The sequence below is a fragment of the Lycorma delicatula genome, chromosome 13 (genome assembly GCF_047948215.1).
Source record: "Lycorma delicatula isolate Av1 chromosome 13, ASM4794821v1, whole genome shotgun sequence".
Classification (NCBI taxonomy): Eukaryota; Metazoa; Arthropoda; class Insecta; order Hemiptera; family Fulgoridae; genus Lycorma; species Lycorma delicatula.
Window position 1 is genome coordinate 8,676,085 of NC_134467.1, and position 15,689 is coordinate 8,691,773.

General features: G+C 29.4%; 1 protein-coding gene across 1 annotated transcript in view; it reads left to right on the forward strand.

Moving 5' to 3' along the window:
- Window positions 1-15,689, forward strand: part of LOC142333905 (uncharacterized) — a 101,759-nt gene that overhangs the window by 70,601 nt on the left and 15,469 nt on the right. The window contains exon 4 of the mRNA XM_075381501.1: window positions 9,729-9,885. Coding sequence (XP_075237616.1) covers window positions 9,729-9,885 — 157 coding nt within the window. The remainder of the gene's footprint in view (window positions 1-9,728; window positions 9,886-15,689) is intronic.

The window sequence follows — 15,689 nt, forward strand, 5'->3', positions numbered from 1 at the left end:
TACTAGAAGGATTTTCAATCTTGAAAATTAAAGTTTAAAAAATTGATATTTTTATTCTGTCTCATTCTGCTTTTTGGTTTTTAAAAGTTTACTTATTGGAATAATTATTTACTTCAAGTCAGCCCAATTTGGTGCAATAATATTTAAAATGTTAAAAAAATATAGATATTGTGATGCCACTTATCTGAAGGTGTCAAAAATCAGACCTAATTAGACGTATGTAGTAGTGAAATATTTTTTACAATTTCAAAATTTTTGTCGACAGGTTTTTAAGATATAATATAAAAACTGTTTAGAAATAATGTTGTATCCTCCCCACCGTGAAATCCTATCAATTTAAAAAAACTGTTGAATTTTAAATAACTTAAGTACTTTTATTGTACTAAAGCTAAATTTTATACGACCACTATAGAAAAATTAAAAATGGCAAAAACTAATTCTCAACTTTTTTTTTTAATTTTGTCCAAAATTTAGTGACATCAGTTCCACTTGCAAAGACATTTTTGAGTTGCTTTTGAAGAATTTATATTAATCCAGTCTAGAAATATTAATCTACATACAGGCCAGTTTGTACGTACTTAGCCTTCTGAAAAGTTTGTATAATTTTTTTGGATTAAGGAGGGTATTGAAACATTGAAATTTGAAAATATCCTGATAACCATAGTTTTGGCGAATTGTTACAATTTCCATTTATAGATATGGTGCTGCACCAACAATAGAGCTACGTCTGGGAAAGTAAAATATGAACAATAATTATTGAAGAACTTGCTTAAAAAATAATACAAAAGATTCAAAATTAATGCTGTTTCCATTCTTCAATTTGCCTTAAATTAAGCGTTAGCAGTCTGTTGTCAGACGTTTGTTTTAATTGAGAACTGTCTTCAGAAAGTAAAAATTTTAAATGAGCATTTAATTAAAAGGAATAACTGTAAAATCTTTTGTAAGAATTATTTTTTTTTTTTTAAATTGATTGAATATTCTTAAAAGATGTATCAAACCTGTGTATGACTGGTGTGTGCCAGTTTGAAAAATGAAAACATGAAGTAATTTTTAAAAATATAATTTAATATTCATAAATTTCGTGCTTTCTGTTACTGACAAAATCATCTTGTTATTTTTCTTATTTTGTATTAAATTATTTTTTTTACTCCTTTAATGGATAAACGACAAAAAAATTAAATTTAGTATGCTTTATTTTTATTATTTTATATATATATATATATATATATATATATATATATATATATATATATATATATATATATATATATATATATATATATATATATGTTAATCTAATTTAATCCCAATTTTCTTCTTTTTTTTTAAGTTAGGTCTAAGAAAATTTCAATTCTTTATTTGTAGAATAAATTTTATTAAAATTCTTAAAAACTGTTATCTTTGTTAAGTTTTTAATAAGTTCTTTTGTGTTTCTGCTTTACCACCAATTCACAATTTTCAATCTTGTGGCTGCAATTGTTTAATGTTTCTCCTTTTTTTTCTCTTTTGTTGTTGGGGAGTTTCTTTCCAATTTCCCCTTCCTTCTTTGGCCAGTGTGAATTGCTTCAGAAAGTTAATTCTAGTTTCTCGTTCTCTGTGACCTCCCTCACATTTATTTTTACGACCGAATGACAATAGAGTCAAGCATGACTGTATTTAATATATTAAATTACATTGTAACTTTATATCTACTTTGAGTATGTATAATCTTTAAATTAGTTTTTAATTATTAAATTCTGAATAAATAAAATATTTTATTATAATTTTACGCAATATATTATTATATATAAATATATGTATATGTATTTTATTTATTTCATATTCAATAGAAGCAGTTTTGTTAAAAAGTTCACCTATTTATAAAATTTAAAATAGCTGTTAAATCTAGAACAGAAGTAAATTTTTTACTTCAATCTTTTGTTCTTAGATTATATCGTCCCGCCATAGAACACGGTTTATAGTGTTAATAAAAAAACATTTTAAAGTCATTTTAACAGTCTGGGCTAGAAGCCACAATTGTATTTATTACAATAGGGGAAATAAAACATTTTTTTTGTTTGAAAAAACTTATTTAATTGAAGGTATTTTAATTAATTGTAAATGAACAAAATAATTACACCCGAGTACTAAGAGAATCAACACAAATTGTTTGGAGCTAAAACAGTTTATGTAATCAGTGTGACTTTTTTTCACTTTTCAACATTATCGTCGGCAACATTAATCCGCATTTCCCATTTTTGAATCGGCTTATTTTTTCATATCGCAAAGAAATCTTTGTCTTTATGTCAGAGCCAGTTTAGCACATTATTTTTGATGTTGTCATTGCCATTAAATTTCTTAGTGCGTAGTGCCTCCTTGAGTAAAGCAAACAAGTGGAAAATGAGATCAAGTCAGGATTGTGGGGACTTCTCAGTGCGTAGTTCAATCTGTCACTGTACACAACTGCTTGTCCATCTATGTATTTCAGGAATGAGTGTTCTAAAAATAAAATTATTCTTCATTTGAATCTTCTACAGTTTTTATCTCAATTTTACTGAGTTTTTCTTTCGTATAGGATCTCAGCCAGTCGTAATTGTAACTGAGGGATACTTCCTGATGCAATTTGTCAGTGGCTTCTCAAGTTACCTATTTGTATGAGACTGGGTGTTATTGTGAAGCAGAATGATGCCTTTGCATTAGATCCAGGGTGATTTTCAATACTGGTGATTTTATTTTTTTGATAAGCATGTCATAGTACTGGGCCTTTTGTGTAACAAAAGATTGTCATCATGATTTTTCTGCTGAGTTTGGAATTTTTTCTTGACAGGTGTATTCCGCTCCATGCTCTCTGTTTTTGATTCCGGTTCATAATGGTGAATCTATGACTCATCACAGGTTAGAATACTGTGCAAAAAAGCATCGCCTTCCTGTGGATTCTCTTGTTACGTCACTGTGCAAATGTGAAGTTTCATCTTTGTATAGTGATCTTACAATTAATTACCTTGCAGCCCATCTTGCGCTTATTTTATATTGCTCGAGCTTGTCAGTAATAATGTTGTGAACTGTACGACACTTGTAATCTTTCAGTTATAATCTTTTCTATAATTTGTCTGTCTTCTTGGGTGAGAGAGTCTGCACAGATTTGAAGCTCTAGAGTTTAAACTTCAGTCAAACTTCAGTTAATTCTTATCTTGAGGTTTAGTTTAGTAAAATAATTACATATGTTTTATTTAAGTATTTATTTTGGTTCTTTAAGAACAAAAATATTATTATTCAGACATTCAGAAAGGTGCTCGTCAGTCATTAAAGTTCAACAGTCTTTTCAATTTTTCTACCTGCATGTGTAAAAAATCTTTGCAGTTAATACAACTTTGTCTGAATTGTTTTGTCATATAAGAGTTTACTGGTTTTTCACCTTCGGAAAGAAAAATCAAAGCGCTACACACTGTTCAACTAATTTGCAAATATCAATAGCACTCCATTATAAAATGAAACTTTGAGGTTATAAATTAAAAAATTTTACTCAAACAGCTTATCAGAAGTAATCATAGGATTACTAAAGTATCATAATGATCTTGCCAACTATTTTGTCTATATATTGAATAGCCACATAATATATTGTTGCAACTTTTAGTCTAACCTTTCAGTATGTTGACTGTACTTCTCAGTGTATAGTTCAAGCTGTCACTAAACACAGCTGTTTGGCCATCTGGGTATTTCAGGGTTCTAAAAACAAAATTAATTTGTTCGTTTGAATCTTCTACAGTTTATCTCAATTTTACAGAGCTTTTCTTTCATATAGTATCTCAGCCAATCGTTGTAATCGTGAAACGTTTGAGGACACCAGTTGATTGTATGCTTTGTTATATGGAGATTGGTTATTAATCCATTTTCAGGAATTTAGTAATTTTGTGAACTTTTATTCTATTAAAGGATAAAACATATTAAGAGACCTACTATGCTACATTTTAGTTTATTTGCGTCCTACAAAATACTTAAGGTTCTGTTTTTTTTTTTACAAAAATATGATGTGATAATATTTTCATTTGTAATTTAGTTCAGGTGGATATTTTAAAAAGTTTTCATTGTAATAAGTTTTATTTTCAGCCTAAAAATAAATACTCTGGGGAATAGCTGAGGTTTATCACATATTTATCTGTCACCATTTTTATGAGATGTTCAGATGGGGAAAGCGGTAGTAAAATTTAAGGTGTCTCATGCCTCAAATATATTAAATATGATAAATACTTAAAATGTAAATGGTGTATGGATATACTAAGAAATTCTTATACAAATCTACTGTAAAATCTGTAGGCTTCTTTCATCTCATTCCTATGTACAGTATATCTCATGAATAATATATATCTCCTATAAATTTTCAAATAATATGACATAAATTTGCATTTTTTTTTTATTTAAAATTAAACTAAATGTCTATTAATACGATGAGTGATTGCTTATATAATTATGATATTAATCAATGAATACATATGTTTTGTTTATATTATATATATTGTTTTATATATTTACGTAATGCTGATAAAAAAACAACTGCAATATGCTTTTTAGCAATTCTGCAAAAAAAATAATACTAATCAATAAAAGAAATTATTTCTATTTTATTCTTTTATTTGTTTAAATATAATTTTATTTTTATATATTAATAGCTTTAGTAATGTGCTTTGCTTTGATTTATTTGGTTAAATATTTTGATTAAATATTTTAATCTTAACAAATTTACTACATTCTATATCCTTAGTTTTTAGTTTTATAAAGTACTGTCTGTTCTCTTCTACAGTTTTTACCCTTTACATTTCTTTCTATTGTCAAAGTAATTAAATCTGTTTGTCTTAATACACAGCCCACTAACGTGATTCGTTTCTTTACATTCTTCTACAAATTTCTGTTCTTCCTATTCATCTCAAGATGTTTTCATTTCAAATTTTATGTACCACTTTTTTTTTTAAATTCCTGTAATATTACATTTCAAAAGCTTCTATTTATCTTATTTACTAAGAATAAATTCAGTAAATTTGCATGAATTCATACTGACAACATAACTACTTTTTTTTATGTCAGAGGAGGGTAAATCTCTAACAGACCATCAACCTGCACCGATGGTATTATTGGGCTTTCACCAACTAAAACCCCTCTCCCTCTATGACATGCAAAGGTCAGACCCACCATAAGCATAACAGAGTGTCCGGTGAGAATCACAAGATTGCCTGTTAGAAAGGAGGCGGCAAGGAATTCAGCAGTTCCCATGATTATCGACAGAACATGTTCATCTGCATCCGGAACTAACTCAGCCTGGTCTAACCTACCTAATGTAATCTAACTGATGCAGATGGGCACTCCATTCCGCAGGCTGGCCCCCATCCTAGTCCTCAGTCCCCTTTCCCACAATATTCTCCTCATCATCTTGGATTCTTGGCGCTAGCGGTATGACACTGATTATGTTGCTTGTGTCTAGCTTGTTACTGCCGCACACTGCACCCTTGGATTGTCTACCTATCGCACACAAGAAATCAAGGGCACCACAATAGACACAAGTCATTTTTGCTGTGCTCCCTGATGTACAGATACAACCTGAAATAGCCATGACCTGACAGGAATTCAGTAAAGAAATAAGTCTACTCTACCTCTCCAAATCCCTACTTACCCATGTCACCACACGTTTTAATTACCGCATTTGTTTTTATCTAATCCGTGGCCCAAAATCTCTTTTCATATAAAGAAATAAAAGACAAATTGTTTGTAGATAATTTATTTAATATTTTTACAAGTAAAACTTACTTTAAATTAGATCTGCCTATACTCCATTATATGCATGTAGTTTTATGAGTTACCAAATGAATTTAGATATTCTCTTCTACATTGAAAGTTTAATAAGTCCTAATCTCTGACAGCAGTTAACAGTTTATCAACATTTCTTAGTCTTAAATTGGAGATTTTTTCTGTGATTATGCACCAGAGCAGTTGTCATACGGTTGTTAAATATTAAGTATGGACTTCTAGGCGGCCACTTAATTTCAGAGTCTACCAGTGCACTGCCAGTGAAGTTCTAAAGCTGTAAAATGGCAGTTAATTAAAGCAAAGAAATAAAATAGTTTTCAAGTGTGTTAAGGTATGTAAATGTATTCAAGCGCGTTAGGGTATGAAATGATGTATGCCTTAAAGTACGAAACACTCTTTTCAAAAAAGTATGATCCTGTCAGATGCATTTCAGATATCACTGCCCACATCATTAAATATAGTAAGTAGTTTAGGATTTTCTCATGAAATCAGCAATTTTCTTTACATCAAAAGTACATTTCCTAGATTTATTACCCAAGTGAATGGCGTGCTCATCAGAAAAGATAAACGATTTCCATGATTGAACATGAAAACCCATTAAAAGTCTCCCTTAAAGCCAAGCCTTAACCAGTGACCTTGTTAACATGAGCAGGCTTAAAGGATGTAAACCCAAGATCATTTTACATTATTTTTGAAGTGTTGAACAGAGAATGTTTAGCTCTAAAAGACCTGTACTTGGTTCACTTAAGAGGGTATCATAAACAGGATTTTTCAACAATGTTGGAGCTATTTATTTGACTGGAAAGAACTTGCAGATCGCTACAAATTGAGGATTATCTCTATTAAAAAGACTTTTTTCCCCCCTTACTTTCAAAATGCTACTACTGATGGAGCTTCTTTACCAAAGTCCTAAATGAATCTCTCTCATGTTTTCGTAGTTTTCATTTGTGTTGTATTGTCATGCACCCAGAGACTAGTAAAAAGTCTAAGCAAGTATTGACTACTTGGTTGTATCTGCCATTTTAGCTCAGTGCTGTACCTGATTGTTGAATAAGTTAAAGCAGCTGGTTAACCATTATGATCACATGATGATGAGATACAGTGTTACCGATTAATATTGTTTTATCATGGCAAGTGAACATTTCATAGAATTGTTTATTTTTCTTCCTTAATTTCATATTTTATACACTAGATTTATTTTATTATTGTTTAATATATAATTATTCAGTTCATAAACTGAACTGTAAATTAAGAGTTAAATAAACTATAGAAAAATTAAAAACCTAATTTCACATATAATTAATTTTTTTTCTCTTAATTTAGATTTGTTAGAAAACTTTTATTATCATCGCTTCATATGAATTTCTAAAAAAAAAAAAGATTTAAAATTTAAGTTAACATAAAGATAAATTTTTAAAACAACATTAAGTTATACAGTTTCAAAAATTATATATTAAGAATTTATAATAAAATTAGAGTGCGTTTTATTCACTTTACCATAACTTTTATTGTTAAATGAAACAGTAGTAAAAATAAGCTCCCGTATTGCTACTTGTTTAAACTATTAATAGGACGATATTGTGATTTGAAGAAAGTGCTTGGTAAAAGTAAATTGGTATGACAATTTTATTAAGTATAGTTGAATTAGAAGGGTTTGTTTTTTTAGGTGAATTTGAGGGATTTCACTTACATTATACTTCTCTCCAACACCCTTTTTAATCCTTTATTCCATCATTTAGTAAAGTGCTTTCCACTTTCTGTACTACCCTCATAATTCAACTGCCTGTATTTTTATCCCTCAATTCTATTTGTGTTTGTATGTGTATGTATGTGTATGTATGTGTGTTATGTGTCTAACATACCTTGTCATATATACACATTTCACATTTATTTCGACTTCATCAGGTGCCATCACCATTTATTTTTATTTAATTAAGTAACCAATCGATGAAGTATATATCTTCTTGCTTTTCTATTACTTAGGTAGAAATCGTTCAAATTTTTATGTAGTTGTGAGAATATATATATATTTTTATGTAGTTGTGATCTCATTTTTGGATATATCCAAATTTATATATATAAATTTTGTAGATAACTAATTAAAATCATTTAATATTATCTCTGTTAAGAGAGAATAATAAAGAAATTTGTTATTTTATATTACCTATTCCAGCCTTTCTTATGAGATTCATATAAACCAGCTGAAGTACGAGGTCTGTTTAGAAAATAACCAAACATTTTTAATTACATGTCAGCAGAGATATTTAGTGATGTGCGGTTGGTATCATTGTATTCTACATAACTGTCTGTAACCAATTGTTGTTGCATTTTCGATACCGTTTAGTATTCGTGTTATAGTTATTTGAGTCTAATGTATTTTAAGTGTTAGTAGTGATTTTTATAATGTATAATTTTTTGATGATCGTACTTTTGTGAATTTTATTAAGCATGGCCTGTTGGTATTAATATAGTTTCCTCATGAACCAACAATCTTTAATAGTAATGTTTAAGTGTTTTTGAATTATTAATCCATCTTCAGGAACAACGATGTGTTATGCATTATAATTATTTACTTCATATATAAATTATACTGAATTGAATTTAAAAAAAATATAAATATAACAGATGATCGCCAAAAGGTAAAATAAAGTTAACATTATCTGTCATGTCAGTATAAAGGTCTCAATTGTTATGTTTATTAGTATGATGCAGTATTACCTACCTAAGAATCAAAGTTATTGTTTAATATTTATTTGAAAAATACATCGTTTTCAAATTTCATTTGTTCATTTATCAAACTTTTATCTTTTAAGTATGTATAATATTTTTCTATAATATTTGTTTTATGAAAGTTATTGGAATATTTAAGAATATTAATAAAATTATCTGGGTTGTAATTATGATTATTTTCTAAGATACGTCTAGCAAAATTGGATCGTTCTTTATTTCCTTTATTTACACAATTAATGTGTTCAGTCTTGGACACTATTATGATGTCTTTGTGTGTTGCAATCAAATAACAATAACATGATAATTAAGTGAGATATCAACAATCCAAGAACATGCGGTTACAGAGGAGGTTATGCGGAACACAATGCTGCCAACTGTACGTCACTAAATATCAATATTGGCGCGTAATCAAAAATGTTCACTTATTTTCTGAACAGACCTCGTACATGAAAAACTAGAGTTGCTTTTTATAGTGATATTGACGTTTTATATACAGCCAGTTTTTTTGATGAACAAACTGTATTGCCTGTAGGACACTACAAACTATATCACTTGTATTTTCATCAGTTTGGCTTGCTGATATGCAGTCATATATTTACTAAATGAAGAAGATGTTAAGACTTGTGTTTCATCTCCTTATTATTTGTAAAGATAAATAAACATATAATCCATATAGTTTTTCTTACTCATTGAAAAATAAACTGAATTTGTCTATATTTAGCTAGCCTTGTTAATAGCTGATATTTTATATTAATAATGTAACAGTGTAACTATTTCTGTATTGTTCAGTCAAAATTCAGTGCTCATGCAGTCAACATGACACTTATATTAAATCGTATTCATTAACAATGTAAAATTATGGAAACATTAAAGATCATATATAAATGTAAATCGATAAATGTCTCAATTTATTAATATTGAACCAGTGAATTAATCTTAGAATAATGGAACCAGGACAGTTTGTTATTCGATGAACAGAAAGCAACAGGAAACCACTTCACTTCTCATTTTTCCTAGTAAGCCTGGTATGAATCGCTTGAATCAAAATGCGATTTGCATTTTGTAAGATCACCTAATACCATATTACGGTTACAGTACAACTTATTTGAAAGAGAAAGGAACCGATATATATGCACAATAACAAGCAAATACATCAACTTTAATGCGCAAATGAAATAAATAATGTAGGTTTTTTTTTATCTGTATGGTTTTATATTTTATAGACAAATACTTGGAGAAAAGTTAGAGCACAGAAAGGTGTCGCCAGTCCGAGAGGTCGTAGAGGACATTCAGCATTAGCACATAGAGGTGCAATGTTGTTATATGGTGGTTACAGAGATCTACGAGGATCATCCAATGAATTATGGGCTTTTCATTTTGGTAAATATATGAAGTTTTTTATTTTGTTTTTGTATCATTAGTTATTTAAATTTGTTATTACAAAATAACATTATAATTAGTACTATTATAAACATACTTTCTGATTATTTCAAAGTTGTGGCAATAATAATAGTGCAGCAAGCCTAATGTAAAGTAATAGAATAATCCAGCATAGTCTAAATAGTAGTCGTGTTAGCAGTTAGTTCCTTTGTAAATTAATATCTTGTCTTATATCTAAATTTGTTTTTCTTTCTACATAAGATGTGATCAAAAGATAATAAAAATTTTCATTTTTATCAAAAGAGAATTTACTTTTTCTTATATGTTGAAATGTCCCCGTCAAACTAGTTCATGAGAGTAAAACACACTCTTCCAATCTTCAAAACATTTTGGAAAGCTTTTTTTGATGTAACTGTAAGTTTACTTAGCAACTTTTTCTTTATTTCATCTACCATCGCAAATTGTTGTCCTTTTAATATTCTCTTAATCAGTGAAAGTAAGAGAAAGTCTCAGGATACAAAGTCTGTAGAATATGGAGACTACGGCATCAGTATGGTGTTATTTTCAGCTAAATAATGACTAATTAATAATACTCCAGCATGAGCTGGAGTCTTTGTCAAGGCACAAAATCCAAGAATTGTATGCTTAAATTTTCAGCCTTTTTCTTTGGATTGCGTCACATAAACGGCATAAAACCACCAAGTAATATTGTATATTGATTGTACGACCTTGTGGTAAGAATTCGCAATGGAAGATGCCATTGTAATCGAAAAAATTAAGAAAGAATCTTAAGAATAACTTTAACATTTCATTGAACTTGATATGGTTTTTTCATTTTTGATTCTTCAGGAAGTTTCAATCGGGATCACTGAACCTTTTATTTGAAGATTCAATGATTTAGGAACAAATTTGCTGTTATTCGTTTCATACCAAAATATCAGTTGATTAACATTTCGTTGATGATTCAGAATTACTTAAACGTGGCATAATAGCTGATGAAGCATGAGCATTTGGCTGTGATATTGAAACAAAGGTCCGATCATCCTGATGAAAGTTTCCTGAGAATTAACACTAAAAAAACATCCCGAGTTTGATCAAATGATAAAAATGCTTCTTACTCGGTTTTTCTTACTTAAATTTCTTTCTTAGTTATTTCAATTACAATGGCGTCGTCCATTATGAATTCTTACCATAAGGTTGTACAGTCAACAAACAATGTTGCTTAGTGCTTTTACACTGTTTACTTGACACAATCCAAAGAAAACAACTAGAAATGTGAATAAACAATTGTTGGACTTTGCACCGTGACTGTTCTCCAACTAATGCTTTGACATGCACTATAACAGAATCACACTTCTTCAGCGGCTTCTTTAATAGTGATTTGATGATTATTATCGATCACATGCCCTTTATTATATTGATATTTTCATCGGTTGTTGTGTTAAGATGTTTAACTCTTTTATAATCTTCACTGTCTTCTTGAAACTGTTTATACCATTCGTAAAGCCCTTGTGTCAATATAACATCCTTGGCAAAAATTTCGCTAACATCTTCACAACTTCACTAAATTTTATTCCATTTTAAACACAGTTTTAGTGCAAATCCTTTGTTATGTCATTTTCAAATGAAATAAATTATTACTTGTTATAAAATATGTTCTAATTACTCAACTACTAAATTTCAAACTGCATGTTTATTATGGTTGAAAATATTGATAAATATTATAGGAATTTATCATGTGATAAAAAACAAACTTAATTAAAAAAACATAGCATACAGTATTACAAAAATTCTTTGTAGTTTTTTGGTCAGTTGTATGAATAATATTTTTAAGTATTAAAAAAAAAGTGTGAAACATAGATCTTTATGTAAGTTAAAAGTGAGATGGATTTAAAGAAAAACAGAAAAAAGCACTAATTATTTTATTTTTTCTCCAAAAATCAAAAATTCTATTTAGAATTTTTTTCTCTCCGTTGTCATCTAAGTGAAATGATGTATCACTTTTTTCAGTGAAGTTTAACAAAACATGAAATTAAAATGAGATAAATGACAGAAATCTCAATGTCTAATAGTAATTAAAGCACGGCTCCTATACAATAGAAATGTTTTACTTCTAAACCATTGAATATCATTTTAGCTCGTGAATTATGTAATTTAAAATTATTTTAGTGCAACGTTGAAATATTTTATATTTTATCAGTAGTTTCAAATAATCTGGATTTCAATTAAACTCTGTTTAGATAACTATATACTACCCATTCAAGTGATGAAAAACAATTTTAATTAGAAAAATTAATACTAAAAATGTAAAATAATAACAAAAAAATGCATTTTAGGTGTTCCAGAGTATTTTAGCTACTTTCCGTAGCAGTTTTTCTATATTCTTTTTGTTAACTTTTATCAGAATGATGTTTTCTTGCCTTTTCCATTTTAAAAATTTCTTTTTTTTTATAAACCCATACATTTTTTATTTAAAAAAAAAACTGCTGACAATACAGTTGTAAGATTTTCCCATCACATGCCTTTTTTCTGATGTATGGCTTACACACACAACTTAATTTAAAATATTTATCATTTTATGTAAATATATCTTTTGTTTATGTAATTGAATGATTACAACTAAAGCATGTGCTCATACCGTTCATTCTCACGAGAAAAAAAGCATGTGCTTTCATTCTCACGAGAACTAACAGCCATTTTAAATACTTTTTTACACTTTAAATATTATTAATTTATTTAATTCTACCACTTATCTGTGTCGTCAACAACATAGCAGACTACTACTACAATAGCTGTACGTCATTGCTACAATAGTTTTCCTTATGGTGAGAGGGGTTACTATTGACGCAGTATACCACTTAGCTGCAAGTTTATTTAGATAATCTTTTGTGGTGAGGGAGCAATTTTGCAAATATTATTAATTTTTAATTGTTAACTAATGTGTCTAAGAAAAATAATACCTTAATTAGGCAAAATCTGAAGTTACTGAGAATGACCTTGCTCTACAGCCTCGCCCCTTTGAATTTTTAAGTTGAAAATTTAATGGCATCCCTGTCCCATATACAGAATTAACATGACCAAGTTTGGTAAAAATTGGTCCAATAGTTTTGGAGATATAAGGAGTGAAAAATCAAACACACACGTGCATACTAACATCCTGAAAATTTCCATCCGGTTTTCTGGGTTCCTTAGGTGTCAAAATGTCAATATCCGGTGAAAACCACATATGCCCAAATTGGACCAATTACAATACTTACTCTTCTAAAGCTACAGCTCTGCTATAGCACTACACAGGAAAGTAAAATAAAATAAAAGTAATGCTGTTCATTTTCAAGTTTTTCTTTAAATTACTTTTGGGCTTTTATTCCCTTGCAGAGTTAAAAATCAATATATATACTTCACATTGTTTCTTTATAGAAGGAATATATTACACATTGCTTACAGAAAGGAGTATATAAATCTGTTGCTTTACACTACCTGTCCCACCCGGTCTTTCTTATATCTGTGATTATCGTAAAGCATCTAAGGTACAGAACATTCTCTGAGAATAATGATTGCATCATTATTCTGTGTTTGAATAGAATTAAAGTGGCTCTTGAATATTTTATGGGCTTGGTATGCTGTTATGTAACCATATATTTACTAAATTAAGAAGACAAAAGGAAACCACATCACTCCTCACTCTCTCTTTAGCCTGCTATAAGATGTTTGTTTTTCATAAGTATAGGTATGTCACTTTTTGGAGTAAATTGCAATTCATATCAGTTCACCTACAACCATTATGGCTATGCCACCTAACATACAAACATAGTGTTTTTTTTTTTTGTTTTTTTTTAAGAAGGGTTTTATTTTTTGTAGATTTATTTTATTTATTATATGAGGGATGGCTAAAATGTAATGCACAATTGCTTATAACTTGCAAGTAAAAAGAGATATGGCGTAGAAGTACATTTTATTTGTTACATAAACTTGCATTTTTTTCCACATTGTCACCAATTACAGCTATGCATTTCTCTCAACAGTGAACTACCTTTCATATTCTTCAATGAAGAATGCTGGCAGTCTTTCCTTGATCCCTGACTTTATTGTGTCCTTCATTTCAGCATCCATGGTGAATTGATTACCCCTTTAATATCCCTCTAATTACAGTAAGAAGTAAAAATTGCAGGGCACCAAATCTGGTGAGTACAGAGAATGTGGAACAGTTTCAAATTTCACGGCACCATCCGCAAACAGATTTTATGGTAGCCCAGTTGTGGAGTAATGTGTCCTTCTCGTTCTTTTAATATGCCGGGATCTTGATGGTGATGCGATGATCAGTTTGAAACAGTTCATCATCCATATCATTTTTGCTGCTTCTTGTCAAGTCACAAAAACGGGTCGATCACTACAAAGTTCATCCCCTTGCAATATTCCCTTTTTCACAAAATTGTGTTGCCCAACTACTCAGTATTTCTTTCAACAGTTTCATAACCATAAACGGCTTTTAGACGACAACGAATGTCATTAGCCTTCATTTTTTCTGCTTAAAAAATTCAACCGCTGCATGTTATTTTAGAAGGATTAATATAGCTGGTGTACTTGACTTCATAACCGTGGCAACTAATAGAATGTGAGAGGATGTTGGTCAATTATATCTGGAATGCTAGTAGTAGGGGAATGAGACTACAAGATTACTTTTCCTTTATGTGACATTTTGTTTTCCAATTACATTTTAGTGTGCAATGCATTTCAAACCCCCCCCCCCCTGTAATTAATATCAATTATATAAAAACACATTGGGAAGTTATCTGTACTTTTTTCTTAACCTTTTCAGAACTGACATACTGTAAATCCTAGTTCATGCTCAGACTAAGTTATTTTATTAAAGTTACTCATCTTTATGTAGTTGCTTTCTGTATGATTTATATCATCACAATCACTAGGAATTAATTTAAAAATTTAAAACTATATTTATTTTATTGATTTATTTTTTAAAACACAATTTTTGGGAAGATAAACAAAATTAAGCCTTCCTTTGTACAAAATTAAGGACTTGTCAATTACTATATTTTAAAAAGGATAAAACACATTTGAGAGATTTTTTTCAATTTATCTAATATTTCTTAAATTTTGAAAAGATGGTAGTTGCATGGTTGATCTTTATTACTGGTAAAATGAAACATACTAAGCAAGACTGTTCAGATATCTCTGTCTCTAGCCATCGTTTTGGAAAGTATTGGGGAATGTATTAACCTGTCTGTTGACCAGTACTCTTTTATATATATATTTTTTTACTTTGCATAAGCATGGTCAAACTCAAAAATGTGTACAGTTCATCTATATTGCTTAGTTTCCATTGTTGTAAATTTGAATGAGCAAGATCGGTTTGTTCAGAGGTGTGGGTAAAATATCTGTTTATTTCATTCACTACATGTTCAATAATTTCAGATGTTATTAGAACTTTAACGAGAAGAAATAAATCCTGGACACAAATGTGGCAAATCAGCCATGGTTACCAACAGAATTTAACAAAACTTACAGAACGTAGTTTTAGAATGCTGGTAACATGATTTTATTCTCTTTATTTCCTGCTATTAGCTGCAGCCTGTTGATAGTGCAAATAGTTTTTTTTAAGCCAATAAAATGCAGCACATTTAGAATTAATTATATTAACACAGTAACAGAATTATATCAATTGTGTTAACACGATGATAGTACTCAAATGACAAAGTTCTAAAACAAGTTTATGCGACCATAGTCTGTGCAGACAGTTTACTCCAGTAAGTGCAACACCAGTTCCAAAAAGGTTAAGTTATATATAC